The 22,532-nt window shown below is 46.8% G+C and overlaps 5 protein-coding genes across 5 annotated transcripts; 3 read left to right on the forward strand and 2 right to left on the reverse strand.

Moving 5' to 3' along the window:
- Positions 1 to 1,005: 1,005 nt before the first annotated feature.
- On the forward strand, positions 1,006 to 1,894 carry N7509_000245 (uncharacterized protein; the record flags this gene model as incomplete). The annotated part of the gene is made up of 2 exons (XM_056624892.1): positions 1,006 to 1,430; positions 1,522 to 1,894. The coding sequence occupies 2 exons, from the start codon at positions 1,006 to 1,008 to the stop codon at positions 1,892 to 1,894; spliced, it is 798 nt and encodes a 265-aa protein (XP_056493474.1).
- A 3,197-nt stretch (positions 1,895 to 5,091) lies between these two features.
- On the forward strand, positions 5,092 to 5,493 carry N7509_000246 (uncharacterized protein; the record flags this gene model as incomplete). The annotated part of the gene is made up of 1 exon (XM_056624893.1): positions 5,092 to 5,493. The coding sequence occupies one exon, from the start codon at positions 5,092 to 5,094 to the stop codon at positions 5,491 to 5,493; it is 402 nt and encodes a 133-aa protein (XP_056493475.1).
- A 4,480-nt stretch (positions 5,494 to 9,973) lies between these two features.
- N7509_000247 (uncharacterized protein) lies at positions 9,974 to 10,834 on the reverse strand (the record flags this gene model as incomplete). Its single annotated transcript, XM_056624894.1, has 1 exon — positions 9,974 to 10,834. The coding sequence occupies one exon, from the start codon at positions 10,832 to 10,834 to the stop codon at positions 9,974 to 9,976; it is 861 nt and encodes a 286-aa protein (XP_056493476.1).
- A 5,126-nt stretch (positions 10,835 to 15,960) lies between these two features.
- N7509_000248 (NAD(P)/FAD-dependent oxidoreductase) lies at positions 15,961 to 17,070 on the reverse strand (the record flags this gene model as incomplete). The annotated part of the gene is made up of 1 exon (XM_056624895.1): positions 15,961 to 17,070. One exon carries the CDS (start codon positions 17,068 to 17,070, stop codon positions 15,961 to 15,963), a length of 1,110 nt encoding a protein of 369 aa, XP_056493477.1.
- Positions 17,071 to 17,447: 377 nt separating this feature from the next.
- On the forward strand, positions 17,448 to 19,442 carry N7509_000249 (uncharacterized protein; the record flags this gene model as incomplete). Its single annotated transcript, XM_056624896.1, has 4 exons — positions 17,448 to 18,395; positions 18,455 to 18,744; positions 18,807 to 18,932; positions 19,262 to 19,442. 4 exons carry the CDS (start codon positions 17,448 to 17,450, stop codon positions 19,440 to 19,442), a joined length of 1,545 nt encoding a protein of 514 aa, XP_056493478.1.
- Between the last annotated feature and the right edge of the window lie 3,090 nt (positions 19,443 to 22,532).

The following is a 22,532-nucleotide window of genomic DNA, read 5'->3' on the forward strand; positions in this document are numbered from 1 at the left end:
TGGAACGCAAACCCAGCCTGCTTTGAGTATTCAATGGAGTTTATTTGGATTTGCGCGGTGATAGATCCGAAGGAATTTGAAATAGAGCTGAACATGTTTTTTGATACATCATGCGATCCCATCGACAACATGTTACAACAAATGAGAGGAAGGTCTTGATTGGTCGAGGCAAAGTTAGCTATGAAGCTTGAGAGGTCGAGCAGAGCGAAGGCTTCCATCTTGGTTCAGATCTTGGGTGTTTCTCGGGTGCGCGTTACTTCTACTCATAACCCAATTTCCCACTAGTAGAATGCGTTTCGGGGTTGATGTCATGCTCATCGTGTGGGATATGCTAATTGTGGCAAGGTGTCTTCTCAAATCCAATCTCTTGTCACGTAAAAGTCAAGCAATAAGGGCTTCCACTATCTGTGAATATGTAGGATATGACATTCTCATGGCTTTGTTGCCATATCAAAAAGGCTTACTGAATGACTGGATTGGTATACAGAATCGTCACCTGAAAAAGCCTGCTAGCTCTGGATAGACGGATATGGTCAATGATGGTCGGAGAGCATGATGCTCGCGTAGGAACCGTCGAAAGTAATCGATGCATACGTTTTCCAATCCTTTCGTATAATTAAGACGTATGATGTGAGCTCACATGTACCTCCATGCGATCTGCAATATCGAACGTCTCAATAGGTAGGTGTATTGGAGAAAAGCCCGTTCACAAGACATGTACTGTACCTGTGGGCAGGTCCTACTGTGTACCAACTGGATAACCACAAATAAAATTGATGTTCCGAGCATTCTATAATCGACAATCGTGGGAAAAGTAAATGATATGTTCTATTCGGGATTGTTGCTGAAAGCCCCCTTCCCCCTGCGTCGGGTCCACAATATTCCGTGCTTATAATTGCATACAGATATTGCTCGTATATCCTCTCCTTCGAAAGGAACATCGCCGTTTCGAAGGCGAGTTGGGATCTCTTCGCAGCGGTTTCCTCTTCAACAGTTCATTTTGCAATGGTGCGACATAGTTCCGAGGTCCCCAGTACCACTCCTGGGGGACAGACCACCCTGGGCTCCTTGTTCCATCCACTGGAGTATATTTGGAATTCCCTCTCTGATACCGAACGCGATTCATTCATGTCCACCGTGTCCGCTTCCCTTGTTGCAGGCGACGGGCAGCGCAAGCGCCCACGTATAGACCTCACCACGGAGGAGGATGTCGACGACGGCAGGGTCCCGTCGCTTGTTGTGCCAGTCCTCCCCTGCTTCCCCGGTCTCGACCGTGCTGCCATTATAGCCGTTTTCGAACACACCTTCCGCCCAAAGAAGGACCTCATAAAACTTCGCAGCCCCGAGTTCAAGGCCACGGCACCGGATGGCGAGTCCTTCGACTTAAAGTCCACATCTCCTCCGCAAGGTAGTTTCAATCAAGGATTGGGGTAATGAGGCATCCCTGTGGGCCCACTGCTTCAGCAATTGTATCGCTATCTGGTGTGATTTCTTCGTTGCCAAGCACTCACTATGCATCAGTGGAATGATCCTTTTACACCGCCGCATTTGTGACCTTGCCAGGGCATATAAGTGGCAGGAGTGTATCCTGCAAATGGCCTTAGACCACCACCAGATGGTCGTCGATAAAGGCGATCTCACCGTTTCTCTTGGTGACTGGGGAATTGGTAAAGCTCTCGAAAGCTCCTACCTACGTCCGGACAACGTACTCCCAGCAAATACGGTTGCCATGGCTGCCCGGGTCGCCTTCGCCGGGTTTCGTCGGGTCGGGGAATTGACAGACTCAGCTGCTGAACAAAGGAATACGCAAATCTTCGTTGCTACTAAGTCAACCTGGGGATATCAGATTCTCCCCTACCATGGACCACATCCTCCTCACTTTAACGAGAAGTAAGACCGACCGAAACCACGAAGGTGTCAATATTGTCCTTGCAGCGACAAACGACGCGGCCTGCCCCGTTGAGGGCCTTTCCAAGCTACTCATCCATGATTCACAACCTTCAACTGCTCCTTTTTTTTACGCTCTCCTCCGGGCTATTCACCTCAGCTGCCTCCCAATGTGCCGTTATCGCCAAGCTCAAACGCTCTGGGGAAGATACCACAGGACTTAAGGGTCATAGTTATAGAAAGGGGCAGCCCAACACGCTCACGATTCGGGCCTGAGAAGTGACCACATCCAAGCTCTCGGAAGGTGGTCTTCCGAAGCTTTCCGTCTTTACTTCACGACGCCCCCAACAACACTGTACACCTGGAACCGTCAGTTCCAGACCGGTCGTCCAACTCCGGTCTCCTCTTTCTCACCATCAGCCCCTCCACCATCCTCATTTGGCCCATCGGGTCATTTGGGTCTTCCATGTCTCAGGACCAGGAAATATTCTCTTATTGTCCAATTACCGGTGGCGATATATCGCCGACGATAATATAATTTGCCGATATCGTATCGACAATTTCTTAAACTGTCGATCGCGATTGCCGATACGATATCGGCAGACTTCGAAGTTGACGATGCCGATTGACGATATGGGAAAACAGTGCCGATATCGTATCGTTAACAGCTCTAGCATCACTTAATAAACCAACAGGCTGGGTTTTCGCGGGCGGGTTTTGGCGAGGCCTAGTTGGTGGATTGATCGTGACATCACGTGACTTTCGTCCGGGTTTTTCGTCCGAGTTTCCATTCGTCCGAGTTTCTATTGGTCGAAAGCAATTCGCCTTCTCTGCCACCAATTTTCAATATTAGAAAAATCAAGGAATTGTTTTAGAGTACGCTGGATGTGAACTTCTCAATGATACTAAATCCATTTCACTTAAATCGTTGTGGTGCTTCAGCTGCTACCCACGTTTTGCCAGATATGAGTGAAGGGCTGAAGCCGATTAGATTTAGCCAAAGTAGGTCACGAACTGTTTACAAAAAGCTTGGAGAAGAGAAGGAGTGGAACAAGCGAAACAGTAATGGGAAGAGCGGTCAAGGGCGGCGGCAGAAGGGGACCATGCGAAGCGATGCCATATCGTAAGAAACAGCTCTTACCCATGCACCTCAGAGTTCTCAGATGTCTGGAGAAGTATACATAGCCTGCCCCTTAGCAGAGTCCATTGCAGCCTCCAGTTGATGAAACGTAGTTGATGGTAAGTTCGCCGTGGTCATTGATGTTGTTGTCACCACTGTTGAAAAAGACAGGGACCGAGCCACAACGGGTGCAGCCGTGATTCACAAGGTCCTGCACGAGCTCGGGATCAAGCTTCCCTGGATACCGCCTGTACCCTGGAGGAATGCACAGAGTCCAGTATGATTTTCAGACTCCCAACAAGCAATTCGTTGCTCATCGAAATACGTTTGATTGGGGTCAATCTTCTGCACGGATGCAAGGATGTCGGTCGACCGTCCGCCTGTATCAGAACACTGAGAGCTGCCTTGGCAGTCGATACCCAAAGCGGAAACGCTAAGAGCGAGAGCAGGAATCAAGCCGAGAGAATAACGCATTCTGCTCTAGAATTTAGACTTCATCTCATGCGATGTGTCTGGATTTTTTACACTATACCTTAATTCTGTTTGAGGACGCTTAAGACGGAGTTGCGGTAGAGATGGAACTGTAACCTATGAGATCTTAGGATTTAAAAAAAAAGATGAATTCTGGAGACATGAGGAAGGGACATTCTCAACATTATATAGGACACCTCGGTGATAAGTCCGCGGGTTCCACTTATCTACTTTTGCCCGTATTTCCTATATCGGAAAATAAGCAAAGTCTACCTTAGACTAAAACAAGGCAAAGCTCAGTGCTGTCGATGGGATTCTCCACCTATACCAGTAATCGAGCTATGGCCACTCGTGTAATCCGTGGCTAGACCTCCCTTTGGGTCGGGTTCATAGTTGAGACCCCAAACCCATACCCGTATACCCGTGGGTACCCTGCGGGTTACCTGCCAAGAGCCCGTTTTAGCATCAATATCCTAATTAAGCCATGTCAAGACGCATAAAATTGCTGATTAGCCTTGATAAATTACTGTTATTTATATATGTTCCGGTCACCTCTGTGGGTCGAACTAATAAATCCCTCTTTTCTCTATGAGAGATTGAGAAATCAGCCTGTTTGCTAATTGATCAATAGAAGTAATATTACATATTTTGCCTTGAGGAATCTGTGATATTGCTGTGGTTGTAAAATTAATATTGATTGAAACTGTCGTTAGGAGTGCGCAAATAAAGGAAAACTGGTTACTCATGCACTCTCTTGCAACTACTAAAACAAGGTGAAGCTCCGTGCTGGCGGTCTTCACCCACACTAGTAATAGAGCTACGACCGCTCGTGTAAGCGGTGGCACTCTCTTGCAACTACTCAAAAAGGCAAAGTGCAATCCTGGCGGTGGTATTCTCCATCCGAACTAGTGTTAGTGGCGTTAGGTTGGCTAGCTAGTTGGTTAAACACGTTAACGACATTAGATAGTCGATATGAATTCGCATTTGCACTTCCGCATGAGTCCGGTAGCCAGTTCTTCGGTAAGCAAATAACATCTTCGGGCGTTTTGACTCCCTAAAAGGAGAGGTGATTTTTGGCGATCATCTCATATAGCTTAAGTTATTCTACCGTTCTACCGTTGGTAGCACGACTATCTTAGACTCGTAAATTATACTGCAGGGTGGATAATGCGGAAGTAGGAGTTCACTGTAATTCTATCTTAGTAGATAATTCATGTCGAAAGAGGGCGTAAAGGGGCGGCTACTAGCGCAACTGAGGGCGGTGTTGGTGATGAGTAGTATTACTGGTCTAGGTGAAGAATCCCATCGACAGCACTGAGCTTTGCCTTGTTTTAGTCTAAGGTAGACTTTGCTTATTTTCCGATATAGGAAATAACGGCAAAAGTAGATAAGTGGAACCCACGGACTTATTGCCGAGGTGTCCTATATAATGTTGAGAATGTCCCTTCCTCATGTCTCCAGAATTCATCTTTTTTTTTAAATCCTAAGATATCATAGGTTACAGGTACCATCTCTACCGCAACTTTGTCTTGAGCGTCCTCAAACAGAATTAAGGTATAGTGTAAAAAATCCAGACACATCGCGTGAGATAAAGTCTAAATTACTAGAGCAGAATGCGTTATTCTCTCGGCTTGATTCCTGCTCTCGCTCTTAGCGTTTCCGCTTTGGGTATCAACTGCCAAGGCAGCTCTCAGTGTGGAAATGTAGATGGACGGTCGACCGACATCCTTGCATCCGTGCAGAAGATCGACCCCAATCGAACGTATTTCAATGGGCAACGAATTGCTTGTTGGAAGGCAGGAGCTGGTGATGGACTCTGTGCATTCCTCCAGGGTACAGGCGGTATCCAGGGAAGCTTGATCCCGGAGCTCGTGCAGGACCTTGTGAATCACGGCTGCACCCGTTGTGGCTCGGTCCCTGTCTTTTTCAACAGTGGTGACAACAACATCAATGACCACGGCGAACTTACCATCAACTACGTTTTATCAACTGGAGGCTGCAATGGACTCTGCTAAGGGGCAGGCTATGCATACTTCTTGAGACATCTGAGAATCCTGAGGTACATGGGTTAGAGCTGTTTTTTACGATATGGCCTCGCTTCGCATGCTCCTCTTCTGCCGCCGCCCTTGACCGCTCTTCCCATTACTGTTTCGCTTGTTCCACTCCTTCTCTTCTCCAAGCTTTTTGTAAACAGTTCGTGACCTAGTTAGGCTAAATCTAATCGGCTTCAGCCCTTCACTGGGAGCGATTTACCGTTTGAGTAGGCCGCTGCTTATTATTACCCAATCAAGACGGTACTCTTGTGTTTTATGTGGATCTTATACGACCTGCTACCACGGGTCCGTTGCTTTTGTAAATCGTGGACGAGACGTAGCCTTTTCCCTAACAGTCGACGGCGAATTGGAATATCGTTAAGGAGCTACTGGACTATAAGGTACGAACGGAGGGAGGTGCTTTAGGAATGGACTATTAGTAATATAGGTAGGTTATGTGGAAACTACGCAGGAAGTGTTAGATGCTATTGAGGAATGTGAGGTACTTAACAGGTATGAAGGGCGTTTCGGGTCTATCTCACGCACGAATCGAGTCATGGTCGAACGGATGGTGATGTCGCTATGACCACCGTCAGGATGAGAAGAAGGGTCCTGTAACGGGCCAGAGCCCACCTTCAAACCATGTGCTACGGCCGTAACTATAGATCACGGTGATGAGATGCGATTGCGAGGGCGGACACCGCCTTAGGCAGAAAGGCCCCCATACCGTTTTACTACAGATATGGAGCCGTTTCTCTTCCTTTCCTCAAGATATGCTTTTAGAAAGTTTCAATCCAGGATAGATTAGGTTGCTGACAAATGCCCAAATTAGATGAAAAGCGCACCATGTGACTTCCATTTTTTCAAGGTAATTTTTTGGCTGTTCAGATCGTTGCCATGTAGGAACCATTCGCATCGATGAGACCCACCTGAAACAACTTCCCCTTTTGGCGAGTAATGATTGTTCTGGCGATTCTTCTTTTACGTTACCTATGGGCAAACCGTCTCAGAAGAGTACTGTTACCGTGACGTCCTCCCAAAGGATGTCCAAGTGACATGCAAAAAGGTTCATCGATTGAATGTTTTTGCATTCCGCAAGATCACCCTTTAAGGAAGTTGTCTCGAGTGGGGCATCAAGACTGGGGCATCTAGACCCACACGTCAACTCTTTACCAATTGCAAAGCTGCGGCAAGATCTGCGATATTGGAGTCACCCTACACGGAGGGAAAGCTCCAGTTGCTATCGAAATATAACCATTGTCGCTCCGAAAGTCCGAATCCGTCTCTGACAGTAATTTATTGTAATTGGTTTCGAAGCGGTATAACTTCATGCTCGTACATCCTAGTGCATGCTAGTGAAACGCGTTTTTCAGTTATGAGGTAAAGACACCCGACCTTACCAGAGCTATTATTTGTGGCGAGAAGCCGGCGCTATGAAGTATGTGCTTGAAGACTTATCGCGACTTGACCTTTCAAAAAGATAGCACTATCTAATCAAGAAAAATTTTGCATTATTTGGTGCATGCAATATGGTCTCTGATATTGAAGTCTGCAACACTTATGAAAGACACAAGGAGGCAGAAAGAACGGTCAGAGGCCGCTATATACCATCACGGCCTTTGCGATTTCATTACGTTGACTTCGGACGCACTCTTAGCAAATGTAGGTACGCAATCACTTCGGTTTGTCCCGTTATCACGAAATCTTTCTTGGTACTCGGAGAAAGTCTTTTGTCACCGCCAGGATCTGAAGTTGAAAATGAATGCCGGCTGCTACTACAAAAAATTCATCGATTACTGCACCATTAGCAAGATGTCATTTGGCCTTGCAGAACATCGCAATACCCCAACAAGGCTGCGCTCATTGAGACTGCCTGTTTAATCTTCGCCGAGGTTAAAACTCTGTCAGTAGAACGTAAAGTTGTCTCCAAGCCTGCTTGCCTACTTCTGTATTCTCCTTTTGGTTTTGGCCCAATATGCTGACGAGTCTTGGTGTTACATATTCTAGCACCCCTGGGAAAGACTTTGAAGAATGATTGAATGCTCAATATGGCCCCGGCAACGAGTACTATGAGAGATTCGCTTCACTCATTTGGAAAGGTCTTGTGGACAATCATGACTGGGTAGCTGTGGGCGAAGTTGATGGCCCCGATATCGCCGAAGCAGGTTATGTTGACCAAGCAACCAAACTCACTGTTTCAGCATCACAACTTTATACACGGACAGTAACGAGGAGCATTCAGACCGATATCACAAGCATCCTTACGGCGAGTTCAACTGCGTTATTCAGATCACCCCTGGATCCGAGCTAAAGGGCATATCAAGCTGACAGAGTGATGGATGGACGTTGCCGGGACCGCGAACACAATTCTTTGCAAGTGAGAAATGGTGCTTTCGTAGCGTCTTTTTCCTACCAGCAGGAAGAATATCGTACTCTTTCCACCCTGTAAAGCCCAGCCTCTTGCGAATTAAGAAGGTCTGAGATGAGCTATTTTGATTCGATGAGGCATTGAATCAGAAGCAAGCTCATTCAGCTTGATTGAAAGAATAGTCTCATCCAGGAATCAAAATCCCCCAAGCATGACGTACCGAATGCCGGCCGAATGTGTACATGAATTCATGATCATGATTCCTTGCCAAAAGTCGATACGGATTGGAGTCGCCGTGGGTTTGCTCAGCTCCATCAAATACCATGCATAAAATAACTTCGACATCCTGGAGACAACATTGAAAAGAAAGGAAATTTACAAGCAGCCGTGCCGACTATGAAACCAGTGGCGAATAAGGGAAGCGAGGCGAAGGGGAGGGGTGTCAGAAAGTCCATACGAATGAATAGAGCCTGCTCATGTTTCTCAGATGTTCGGATTAGTGAAAAAGCCAACCAAAAGAGACCCTTGACATTTGGATGATCTAAGTGGCGGCATTTTGGAGAGGCTATGTTGGCATTTTTGAACAACATCTATATAAAGGGTTATTAAATCGTTACCAGATTTCGCGGTATGCGTTGATCCTTTAAAGTACGCCCTACCATCTTTCCCCCCGGCCAAAATTGGGTTCGCCAGCCGATCAAATGGATAACGCTAGATTACTCTTGTCTCAGTCTGTCAGCCTCCACGACATCGGGTCTACGGAAGAGAACATGACGAAAACTAGGATAAGTTTCGAGTTTTACGGTGGCTTCTTGGCTTTGCGTATTCTGCGAGACACCCTACCCTCATCGTCAACGGAAGCTGCTGCGCCCCAGAATTTAGCTGAGAATATCACGGAAGCTATTATTCGACACCAAGATTTCCGGATACTGGAATATCACGGCTGTAGGTCAATCGCTCCAGCTAGCCACTATTGGTTCGTTGAATATCGGCAAGATCCTCTTTAGGGCTTTGCTACTTTGACTAAAATAGACAACACTTGTCGCTATGCTGAAGTCGTCAATCCCTTTACAATCGAAGAAACTACGAATCATCATCCTCGACAGAAATGGAGCCGCTGCTTTGCAGCTGGACTCCACAGAGAGATCGAATTGAAACCGTGGTCCCATACCACTGCTTTGGGCGAAGGGGCACCGGCAAGGGTACTTGCCAACGAAACAATGGCTGTACAAGTAAGGTCATTTTAGCTCTGATCCTCTTCTCATCACTTTTGCCATACCTTATCAAGTCCTCAAAGACCCCTCATATCTTTACATATCTTCTATCTTAGTACAGCCCATAACGAAAAATTCATTACAATCTATGATCAGATTTACTGTTACTAGATTAGTTTGGCATCTTATCTTTGCTGTGTAAATTCTGGGGTAGAACCCCCCGTTAAAATACTACCGTGTGCACGATATCTATCGAATTTAGGCCCGTACACACTTCCTTGCAAGATCATATCCGGCATCTGCGTGATACCAGTCCGCGGCGGTATAACTCCCCAAAAATGCCAGGTACTGGTCTTCCAGCGGCCTCGCACTGCAAGACGAATGATCTTGTAGCGCTGTAACTTGCCGCTATTTGTTTGGTTGTTTTGTCTGATGCCACCAGGGTGAATGTTAAGATATGCGCTTTGCTCCCGATCATAGGAAAATTCAAAGAGGGCCTTTTTATTGTTCAGGAAGATACCGATAAAAGGAAACCAGAGTACCGGTTTCGAATACAAAACAGAATGTGAATAATAGGCGGGTGTTGATCAGAGTCAATGCTTTGAGATATTGGGCTCTACAATAGGTGGAACTTAGTTGGTCAATGAGGACGTTAGGCCTCATGCCGAAAGCGTAGCATTTTTTTGTATCTTCCAAGCGATTTAAACACTTTTAGGCTTGTTGAGCTTTTCAAGTTTGCAGCTAAGAAATTATTTCTAATAAAGGTTTGCGGGGCCATATTACAGAAGGAATAAGGAGGCGTCCATTTGCGCGAGAGTTGCCTCCAATCAAATCATGTAAATCGCCATCTCTTAGTAAAAAGGAGGCCGTCGCAGCGACTTCACTTTCTAGCCGCGTCACGGCGATCTTTCAGAACAGATGCATAGTTCCCTCTATAGCCAATCTTTTCCATCCATTCTTTAACACTCTTCACTCTTGTTGGCAGGATTTCGTCCAACAGCTGATAATCTCTCTTCGTCAGATCATCTTTCCAAGTATTCCAAAACCCAGAATAGTTCTTCCGAATAGTCATGCAGGAAGAGTCGTCAGGACTGCCGGTAACACCCAGTAGAGCCTCTGGATTCGGCCACATGCCCAGCTGGAAGGATTCATCCAAAGTGAAATCCCGATAGACTGCACCTGTACCCGTTACCGCTGTAAAGACCGCTGCGAGATCTTTCCACGCAATATCTTCGGTGCCCACATGCAATTCAAGACCATTACTTCTTGTGGGGTTGTCGAACAGCCATCGTGCATATAGACCGTAGTCTTCAAGATGAATGAGTGGACACTTTCCGTTTCCTAGAGGCGCTGCAAAGATCATGGTTTCCGGATCCGAGGGATCCGGTAAAGGCCGGAGAAATTCAGAAAGGCCTTCAACATATGGGCACGATGTCAGAATAGACCATCCCGTCGGAGCGGTAGGTTGGCGAGAGATATAATCGACCACTTTCCCTTTACCGTCGAGAATGCTTGTCCGATAGTTAGCGTTGAAATTTCCAAGCTTCGAGGCACACTCTAGACCGGCGTAGACAAAACGCTTCACACGGAACTCCCGAGCGAGCTCGTAAAGGCGAATTCCCCAATATATCTCGGCTTTTTCACCAATGACCAAGCCGTTTGTGTTGACAAAAACCAGCGAGACGTCTTTCAAAGCCTCCCGAAGAGTCGGCTCATGATAGGGCTTGCCCTCCATGACCATCACTCCAGGAAGTCCCGACACTTCCACCCACCTAGAACTGGGGGACCATCTCAGCGCCCAACGGGGGAAGTTGAGTGGTGCGGGCTCAGAAGGGACAAGAGAAACTTCAAGGAATTTCGTCTCGTCTTTTGTAGCGCCAATTACTCGCTATAGCCGTTGCTGAGCCGTACTCCGAAACTTTTCCAGAAGAAGAAAAATCAATGGAGCGCGAGATACTGCTAGTTTGCATTTGATGTTGACATGGCCTGATTTAGCAAGCAAAAAACTTGAGAGGACTGACTCAGTAATTTTTGCCACCTCGATCTAAACAACAGGTGAGCTCCGACTAAGTCTAGTGTAATTCGTCTTCTTAATTCATGATCCGGTGCAATTTCGATATTAGTGGCCCGACGCGTTTTCACTAATCGACGAAAGAAATATTCTTTAATAACCCTCCAGCAATATAGACTCAACAAATATCTTGGATTTTTATGTTATTCAATTCAGAAGCAATATGGAAGCATATTCAGATTGCGATAATTGTCGATACGTGGCAACAATTTCACTGGCATTTTGGCGTTTTCCAAGAGCATTTTCTTTTTAAATCCCCCAGGACAAATATATATCAAAAAGTAAAAATAAAATAAAAACATCAAGACATAAGTCTCAAGGCGATTCGACCCACCCTAAACAACATCTTAGACAGAAAAGTGTCCTGGTGTACATTTCTCGAAATGGTGCCCGAGCCCTCTACTGCGTGGCTTCGTATTATTTTCGGGCTTCTATTGAAACAAATCTGCAATTATCCTGGCCTGTACTTTGTAGCTTTAAAATTTCAAGTATCAAACCCAAAAGACTCTCACTTAACTCTTATTATATCTCAACAATTAGAGATCTACCCCTTTTGGATAGTGGCAAGTTTGATAATTCGTCCTTTTTTTTTCCGAAAGTATCGCGACCGAGCACTCTGCAAGCCAAATAACTCCCCTTCCTTTGCCTCTGACTATCCCCTCTATCTCTTAAGCGCTCTACAGATCCAGCGCAAACCTACGTCATATGCGAAGATATAAATAAAGAGCAATTTGTCGATTGGTGGATTCAGACACAGAGCGGGCACTCTGAGCATCAATCTACTATCTGGGATCGAAAGGGTCAGCGAGCAGGTATATAGGCTGATTTCGAACAGGTTTCCCATTTTGTTACTGGGTAACTTAAGGTGATGTAAAAGCACTGCGGTGCTATTTTGCATCATCCGAACTCTATAGTCCATACCAAAGCAGGGACAGCAGGGAAATGTAACGAACTGGTGTTGTTACCATTCGTGGATGCCTTATGCCTATGGCACCCATCTAGGCATCCATGCTTACGCCTATGTATCTAGCCTTCTGTCTTAGCTTCCTTCTTATTTTCCTCAAGCTATTACTTTCGTCGAACGCTACTATTTCCTTTACCTGCTACGCTACGTCGTATCTCGATCTCTGTGAGTACTTGAGCTCCTCACACACATACAATTTTCTAATGCCCGACAGCTAAACCGAAAGGGCAACTATCACTAATCTACCAATACATATCATAGTATATGCTGTGCCTCCTTAGAGCCCATACATTGTTCCTTTCAGTATATGTCATCTCAGCTATCGATATCGTGGCGGGTCCTCGCGGGTTAGTAATTTAGTTAGTAGGCTGGCTTGAAGGCGCTTCTTCGAGTGTTCAACATACTATTCTCGGCAGTTGAAGCGCATCTCCTGTTCCAGTATGAGGTGGTTGATGTAGGTTAGTTTAGAGGTGGGAGGGGGGTTGTATTCGTCGACATAGCTAAGCGGCGTCGAGTCGGCCTTTGACGATTGCAAACCGTATTAAGGCTCGCACTGCTTCCAAGTTTGTCGTCCAGTTCTGATCATCGGACGGCGATTTTCCGCCCAGGAAGAAGAATCTTTTGCCGCGGTGGGGATGGGTACATTGTAGTATTTCCGTACGGTATGCGGTCCACTTCCGAAATCGAAAGAGGAAAAGCTCAACAGTCTCTCTGGCCTGTTTACATGCACACTGGTCCGTCTTCGTGACGTTGATTCGATGGAGATATTCCTTCAATCTAGCCATGCCAGTCCGGAGTTGGGCCAACACGCTCGCTTCTTTCCACGATAATCGATCACACAGCTACCGGGTGTGTTTTCCTAGAAGAGCTGCATCCACCCGCTTCGCGTGTCTCCCTACGTTTGTGACGGTTCTGAGATACTCACAGAGATCAGGATACGATGTAGTGATATCGGGCAAAGAAATTAGTAGCGGTTTGACGAAATCAATAGCTTGAGGAGAAAGTAGAAGAGGAAGCTGAGACAGAAGGTGAAGGCTTGGATGCCTAAGCCGATGCATTCCGCGCAAGGCATCAGCAACAATGGAAATGACCTATTTCGTTACAACGTTCTCTGGCTAGCCTTTGCTGGCGGCTGCTTGGGATCGTGCGATATTTAGTGTCGTTGACTATTCCGGGTACCTGTACTTGGGGGTGGTATCCTCTTATGTTGCGGCCCTGGCCTGCTCTTTGGCCAGGTCCAACAGTTGATTATCTTCGCTGGTCAGGACCCACCGGATGTTGGTATGGTTTCTGTGTCTCTGTAGTTAGCGTGTTAGTTTGCTTCACTCTAATTTATTCTTGTGAATCTATAGGAAGTATATATTGAGCTAATTTGCCTTCTTCCAGCGGCTTTGCTCTGTATATGTTACTGCCATGGGATACAGGCTGTCTATATGATCTTGTTGATTATGGAGATGCATAGGAGGGTTCGCTGATGCGTAATTCTGGATACAAATGAAGTATATTCCTGGATAAAAATGAAGTATATTCCTAGGCAAGATAATCATTGAAAATATCCCATCATATGAAGCAGTGCTTCTTCAATATCTCCATCGGTGTCGGTCATGTGTGGCAAGAATTCTGACATACCGTAATCAGAATCATCGACTGCCAACGCGGTGCGTGGGCCATAAATAGGGCCCTGGTTACTTTGCAGGTCTTGGAAGAGTATGCCGCTGCTTTCCTCGCCGTTAGAAAAATAAGGGTAATTTCCTGGCCTGGGATTTTGCAGATAAGAAACTGGTTGGTTTTCATGCTGAGTACCCTCCATATCTGCTTGTGACGTATCTTTTGATGATCCATCAAGGCTAACTGGTGAGGTACACCATTCAGATCGAGGCCTTTCGTAGCGGCCATTCGGTGAATACAGCTGTGGCAAAACTTGAAAGCACGTCGAGCTGCCTCTGAAGTATTTCCTAAGCAATGCAGCCAGGAAAGTCCCTTTTTCAAATTGGTCACAACAACCTTGGTTGATTCAACAGGGACTGCAACTTCCTCCGGTCTTGTGGGTGCTGGGCCGATCGAAATGTCTCAGTAAAAGAACAATAGTCGCCTGGGTGAGGATATGTAACAAATCCCACCATTGTACATCTTCATAACATCAATTCAGATCCGGCTCGTCAGGTAACAGCATCAAGACAGCTAAAAAAGCTTGGAGATATGCCAAGGCAGAATTATTGCTAAAACGTGACCGCGCGAGCCGTATGCCGCTATTCTTGTCAAAAGCTGGCCGGTCAAGACAGGGTCGGTTAAGTACAATCCGGGTGCTGTAATAGTGCAACGCGAGAGAGATCTGGAAAGAAGATTTACTTTCTGGCAAGTGATTTAGGTCACTATCTCCGAAGCTGAGCGAAGGATGTAAACTTGTCGCCCACCAATCCATTTTCTTGCTGTAGAAAGATATACGGCTTTCGACGCGACCCTATCCTGTGCGAGAAATGTCGGTCGCATATACCTTATTAGTAATAGCATGGACGATCAATGACAGGTCAGCTATGTAGAAAAAGTAGAGCGATGGACTGGGCATGATGGACTTCAGAAAGTTCCGTTGAGACTCCATCTGCTCTTTGTTTAATTTTATCGCCCATTGTAGGTCCTGCATATGCAATGATGGCTCATTGATTGGGTTGAGGGTACAGAGGCCTGCATGAGAAAAGGCCGACAGGGGAGTTGTGGAGGCGCAGAGCTAGAAGCATCTCGAAGGCAAGAAATTCGCCCAGTCATGACAGAGAGAAGATGCTCTAAGCGAACAACCTACCACCATAAGTTTGTCTGAGCTTCGCGGGACTTTACGTCAAGTGTGTCGTTTTTTTTTAAGATTCATTTCCAATGCGACACCCGAACGTGCGGCAATACCAATGATTTTCCACGACCTAAGAAGAAATTAATTCTGACATATACATGTCGGGGAATCAGAAGAACGCCGCCAAGGATCGAAGGTGATATCATACCTGTTCACCTGCGAGACAATCAATAAGAAAAACGCAATCAGGGCCTCGATTTGCACTTGCTGGCAAATCGTCATGATCATATAGAATAGTGTCAGATACGTTGAGCAATTTAGCTCTTGCAGAAAAGAGTGTTTTGTCGGCCACCTGCTGCGTGTATTGCGAAGAAAGCCGACAAAACGCGCAACTAATGGCCATGATCAGATTGAAGATTGCCAACCATTTATCCCTGGGATTTCGAAAACTCCCATAATAAAAGCGCTCATATTGCTCCACAAAGAGGTCTTGTTGAATGAATGGCAAGGATATCTGGACTTTATTAACAAAGATCTGAAAGAATCGATCTGCTAGCGCTTTGAGAGGCAGATCATAAGCATTGACCATGGCCGGCTCTGAAAGACTTTGGTTTCTGGGTCTACAGTAAGAAGCATTTTTTGGTTTCATGAGGCTGGGAGAGATCAGAAATCACACCGAACCAACGGAATTAATCCCGAGGTATCTATACGAAGAAGTAAGTTGCTTGGAAATCAACATGTCCTTCTTTTATATAGACAACGTAATATTTCCTTCTGAATAGCAATACAATTCATCGCTCTGAAAACACAACTATGTCTGGAGATTCTGGATTTGAAGATACGGTACGAAAATCTTCAAATATACTAAAATGCTAGAATAGATACACGAATAGCAGCCCGAAAAACAAAGATGAAGATGGAAGATGTCTCTCGACGTAGTCAATGAATCTACCCACCTCACCGCTCAGTACTCTTGTGTTGTATTATGCCATGCAATTCTAACCCACAGCTTGCAGCATTTGTTCGAATAGTTGATCAGAGTCGGGCCAATTAGGGTTCGCCAAAGTAAGCGCTTCCTGAGAATCGTCGGGGAGGATAGATCAATTGCTGGTTGATATAACATTTCACTCGCTTTGCTACATCTCCAGTATGCTTGACCTTCCTATCCCAACCGGCAGAGATCACAGCACCCCAGGAGCCAAGGTCCAGACAGCAATTATAGGCGGCTTGGGAGTACTCGATCATCGGTTCGCCCAGAAGGTCCGCAGCCGCATTATGGCCCGACACGCGACCCAGTTGCAGAGCACGCTGGCAGGACATAAGGGCATAATGTCCTTTGGTATCGGCAAGAGCAGACGCAGCATCTCCCGTGGCGAAGGCATTCTCGATTGTAGGAATTCGAAGATACTGGTCGACATGGAGGCGAGACAGCTCATCTTTAGGAGCGGGAAACTGCTGCGTCAGGGGTGTCGCTCTTACCCCGGCAGTCCAAATAGCTGTTTTTGTCTCAATACGCTCACCAGAAGCAAGAGAAACGCCATCGGGGTCAATTTTCGCAACGGGAGACCCAGCCTTGACCTCTATTCCGAGGTCTTCTAAGGCCTGAGTAATGACAGGGCGGGGTCCCGGTCCAAGCGCCAGGCCGATTTGGTCTGCGTTTTCAACCAGAACGACGCGATAATCACTGATATGGCCAAGACGCTTGGGTAGTTCGGTTGCCAGCTCAATGCCCGTGAAACCACCACCGCACACCACGATGGTATTGCGACCCGGGCTTGGTGGAAGGGAAGCGAGATCCCGCAGATGAGTTTCGAGTTTCGTTGCAGATTCCAGCGAATCAATGTCAAATGTGTGTTGCCGGATTCCGGGGATACTCTTTGGCCGGATAACGGCGCTTCCAGCTGCTAGAATGAGGCGGTCGTAGCTGGTAGTCGATTCGGCGCCTGAAGCGGACCGGACGTCCAGAGTTTGCGCATTGTAATTGATAGATCTCACCATGCCTTGAAGAAATTCAATTCTTGCTCCTTCAAAGAGAGCTCCAAGAGGATGGGTCATGTCGGAAGCGTTTGCCTCATAGAGTCGCGGACGAATGACCAAGGAGGGCTCAGGAGCAATGACCAAGATTTCAATGCCTTGATTTTGGCTTCGAAGGTCGAGCATACGCTTGCCGACAGGGCACTCCAGACACCAGCGAATCCAGCACCGATAATGACGATTTTCTTCGTCATTATATTCGAAACTTGGAGTCGGCAAGAGGGTGGTAATAGATGATGTGTTGAGTCAATAGTAACCAAGCGGTATTTTAGGGACAATGTGTGAGGAATATCATCTAGGTCTTTCTGATCCATTTTATAGGTCGCTCGTGAGAAAATCGGCTATCTAGCCAGCTATTCTCCCGATATTATCTGGCGTTCCGGGTTCCCATAGATAGCAGCAATAAGGGTTTCCAGCGGATCCACGGATACCCGAGTGCCCGCGCTTCAACTGTTACCCGTCTTCGTTGACGAGATCTCACGATCTCCTTTTACTTCACCCTCATGGATCCAAAAACGCCAAGACTTAATGGCAGAGCAACACGTTCGTCTCTTGCGTGTCTAGATTGTCGCTCGCGGCACTTGAAATGCGACGGGAAGCGACCGTGCTGCAGTCGCTGTACTGAAGTGGGCAAGCAGTGCCAGTATGCTCCATCGCGCCGTGGTGGGCTAGATCGTGCCGCCCTCGCAGAGCGGCGCAAACGAATAGCCGCTGCAGCCAATACTACGGAGATCGAAGAATTTAGTCCGCAGTACCCGACAGATCTTCAGCTAGCCCAAGGAGTAGGATTGTCTCAATTCCCTGAGGCGGGCACGTTCAATGGCCATCGTCTGCTCGACGGGTTCAGGACTGGGGATGCAACATCCGGCACATCGTCGCCACTGGCCACTCAGGTTTCGCCTTGCAGTCTTTCGAATGATGTCCTGATCAATTCCTATTTCAGGAATTTCCATACATTCCACCCATTCCTGCCTCCACAAAACCACCTGATGAGACTATATCAGGACCAGAGCAAGCAAGATACTCTTATGCCGCTGATAGCTATTATTCGCCTGGTTGGGTATATCTATAGTGCGCGACGATGGTCAGACTTGCTGAAGGACTATGCCGAGTCCTGCTTCTCTCAAGTATCATCAACGGACCCAATCATGGTCCAGTGTCGCCTTCTATATTCAGTTGCTCTATTTTGGTATGACTACAAAGCCGAAGCCAGGAGGCAAATGGACCAGGCGACTCGCTTAGCCATTGACTTGCAGATGAATTGCCAAGAATTTTCCACGACCCAAGGAGCCGGAGACCTCATCTTACAAGAGTGCTGGAGGAGAACATGGTGGACCCTGTACATTCTGGATGCTTACTATGCGGGGACTCAAGGAACCACGAATTTTCAGGTGGTAGATATAGAATCTACCGTGGGCTTGCCTTGCGAAGAGAAAGAATACGAGTCAGGCGTATGTATAACAAATAGGACTTTAAGGCCATTTCCAGTTAACTAGCTGACTTTATCCAGGATATTCCAGAGCCAAAAACCATACAAGATTGGGAAAATCGGGAATTCGCTCCGGATAATTTTGAGTTTTCATCCTTTGCATATCTCATTGGCGCTGTAAGATGTACAGCATTCGCAGTATCCATGGCCCCAAAGATTGCGATGAAGGAAGACTCGATGCTTGTAATTCAAACTGCTGACTCGATCTTGAACGGGTGGCTGCTTTTATTGCCGGAAAGCCGCAAGCAAGTCATGAGCAAAACAGGGGAGGTCAATGAGCTCCTATTCCAAGCCAATTTGCTTATTCATGTGTAAGTGTCTTCGTGATATTTCTCCAAGGGCTGCAAAAAAGGGGCGATTCTAACAATCGCAGAACCGCAATCTGCTTGCACCGACCATTCTCGAACCTCAGATTTAACCCCGTGGAGGACGTCTCAAGCTGTGCTCGAGAGCCACCACCAGATAATCCTAGAACAGATCTCATCAACGTTCACGCTGTGTGCGTTTTACGCTCAGTCGAGGCCCAGATACGTCTCCTAGCGTTGCCGGCCCGGCAGTTCCACCACACGCCCTTTGTCACTTGCATGACTAGCGAAGGCACGCTTGCGTTGTTGTCGGCTTGCAACTTCCTGTTGGAAGGAAGGATATGATGATCGCCAGAAATCAGATCCGAATGACAATTGGATGCCTCAAAGAACTAGGCGAAGTATGGCCGAGAGCGGCGAGAAAATGTGAGAGAGATTCAGACAATCGCCCATCATGTTTTGGGATTGCTATCCAAAGTACCAAGCGTCAGTGAAAAATCCAGCAAAGTACCCCTCTTTCCAGAGGCGAAGGTCAGAGACGTATGAGATCGGAGGCTGATACATTGAGTGAAAATCTGGACATGCTTCCTTACCTGGGGTCTATCGACGACCTGCGCGGGTGGTACGACTTTGGGTACCTTAACCAAAACATTCTGTGTGACATGAGTAACCCTTCATCGTTTCCATGGCGTAACGATAACTAAAGAATTAGTATGTAGTATTATTCAATATCATGAACGGATCCAATGACTTGGAAGTGTCAAAATTGCATGGTTCTTTTCGAATAGAGTATTCTGGAAAGCTTTCAAGATAACGGCTCTATACTCCAACAAAATCAATCGCGACCTTTATCCCCGGTTGCGATTTCGAGCATGCATCTAAGCCTGTTCCGCCCGTCTCTTCGAAAGTCAAGGGCCTGACCACCAAATGCGTTAACAGAGCCTGTATCGATCATCCTAGCTATCTGACCGAGTCTCTCGGCATTAGGAGAGACTATGAAATGCATACACACAGGATTATGTGAGACATCCCGTGACTTGCTCTTTTCGTTGAGTGCTCACCCCTTGCTCCCTGAGCAAAACTGAGCAAGACGCCGTTGTAAGGTAGTGTCATTTAGGGAGCCACGGCCATAATGGCTGGTTTCCCGAGTTTGAGCCAGGTATACTTACACTCATGGAGATATCGATCGGCCTCTTCATATTCGAGGAGCAAGTAAAGCCGCCGTGTTGTAGAGAAACCCGTGATCACGATACGTCTTCTCGTAATAGGCCTTCGGTTTTCGCTTTGCCACGAGCATGGCACCGTATATGTCTCTTTCCAGAGTGCCGTTTTCTTTCCCGGTTTCCGGGCCGATCGTTCAATGTGTTCCAAAAGCTTCCTGCACACGAAAAGACTCTATGGATAGTCAGGTTTTTGGCCTTCATTGGAGCCATGGTGGATTCGAAGAATGTGATTCTGAATTAGCTAATTCATGGTCTCGGCAGTATTCATCAATGCTGTTCCTGAGTACACATTTAATTTCGAGGCATCCAGATATAGCATTAGTTGGTACCGGGTGGGTGAGACAACCGGTTTAAATCAGAAATACCTGCCGTCCATGAACGTTAGATATTTCGGGTCGCAAGAGGTTATGCCCATGATAGACCGTATTGTCAATATGAAACCTATATCAAAACAAATCACTAGGAATACGTTGAATGACTAATCATATATTACGTATCAATTGTGTATATTCACGGGTATCCATTATCCATTCACGGGTAGTTTGGATACCCGTGAAGGTTTTCCACAAGCCCGCGGGCGGGGTTGCGGAGTGAAAACTCGCGTTGGGGCGGGTAGGAAAAATAAAAACCGCCCCGAACCCGCGTTTGGCAAGGTCTAGAATTCCCGGCACTCACACGATCCTTTTGGCAACTTCCCGGAAACAAATTGCTGACTCTTACTTCATTCCGGATCATAGATTTTATGAGCAATTCCGATGGAACATGCCGCCCACGAGGAATGTTGGACATGCCGCAGACGCCGCGTCCAGTGCGATAAGTGCGGTATCCCCTGTTTAAAGTGCCAGAATGCCGGGTTGGACTGTCTCGACAAGAGACCGATTCGGTGGGTTCAAGGTGTAGCCATCCGCGGCAGATGCAGGGCCGGTCATTTGGTGGGTCGCCGGCGACTATCTCATTAGGCCTCAATGCCCCAAATTCGTTGGTAAGGTTTCTCGCTCTTGCGGTTTTCGTGCTTTGTTTGACGTTCAACCATCGTCAGCGTCCTTTTAACCCATCAATTGGCAATATAAAAAGTCATACAGACGGCCTAATAAGCCTGCCAAATGAAATGCAAGATCCGATTCTCAAAGACTTGAATCCTACAAGCCAGGGCTACATCGTTTATTGTGGGTCGTAGCTGAGACAGAAGAGAGGGGAAAATTAACAAGAGTAGAAGACGCTGACGCATTCATCAGATCATGAACGTATTTGCAAGCTACTCATGATACGTGACAGCCCGGAAAATCCATTCAGGAAGCTCGTCCCTTTGTGTTTACAACATAGCTTGCTGCAAAAGGCAATGCTCGCTCTCGCCGCTCGTCACTTTGCGAATACTTTTCGGGCTTTCTCCACTCCCGCAGGTGGAAACATCCCCGGCTTTCACCGCGCGAACCATACCGCGTTTCTTTTCAAACATCAAGCCATAGAGGAACTATCTTTCTCTCTGCAGAATCCAGATCGGTCCGATGTCAACATCACCTTGGCCAGCATTTTCTTTTGACTACTCTTGACCTCTTCGAATCTGGGAACGACAGCTGGGAGACTCATTTGGAGGGTGCGAAAACCCTCATCGCCTCCAATCGTGCCCTCTTAGACACAGAGGCAGCAGATAGCGACAAAATTGTGACCGGGGTGATGGAATACACTCTTGAAGCAAATTCATATGTGAGCTCTTCTATTCAGATTCGCGCTCCAAACTCACTGGTTAATCGATTCAAGGATTGAGGTTCTAGGGGCAACCTTTTCGAGATATGGATCAAGCTGGGGCCCAAAGAGTAATCTATTTTATTGTGCTGAAAAGGCAGAGAAGACCCTAGGCCAAGTATTTGTTGGTTGTCCAGTGGTTTTGGCTCAGGGAATTGGGTTTCTATCCGCTGAAAGAGATATCATCTGCAGACTAGAGTCTTTCGAAGCAGCCTCCGTGCAGGCCCACAAAAGCTATATCACTTCAACATTGGAACTCATTCAAAACTTCGATTCACGTCACTGGGCAATAAGTCTCCGCAGCCGGAGGGCCTTCCTTCGTGCGAAAACGCCATATGCACTTTGTCGGAAGCTTACAGAATCAGTTCTCTCATTTATGGTCAGCGATTGCTACGTACTCTTATGCAAGAGACACGTCCGTTGAACGTTGATCTGATCGACGATCTACTTCGTACTTTTGGTTCTCTGCGCAGCGATCTTGACCTTTTTAAGTGCGCTCTCTGGCCGATTTTTATTGCGGGCCTAGAGTGCAGCTCAGAAAGCCAGAGGGCATTTCTCAGTGAATGTTTGGAGGAGTTCTGGTTGGAAACACATTGTGTGAATGTAATCAATGCCGCCATTATTCTTCAGAACTACTGGCAGCAGAAAGACCACGCAAACTGGACAAATTGGATGTTTGGTATTGGTTCCTCAAGTCGCGCCTGGCTTCTCATTTAGTTTCCGTTGGATGATGAGGATCAAGCCGCTGAGTTTTGTGGCAGCCATTATGAACAAATTCTCGGTCTTGTTGCACTTCTTGAATTAGGGCGTTCATGTTTCAAGAAGATG

This window comes from Penicillium cosmopolitanum, assembly GCF_028827165.1.
Source record: "Penicillium cosmopolitanum strain IBT 29677 chromosome Unknown utg000003l:1.0-3747932.0:1.0-3751027.0, whole genome shotgun sequence".
Classification (NCBI taxonomy): domain Eukaryota; kingdom Fungi; phylum Ascomycota; class Eurotiomycetes; order Eurotiales; family Aspergillaceae; genus Penicillium; species Penicillium cosmopolitanum.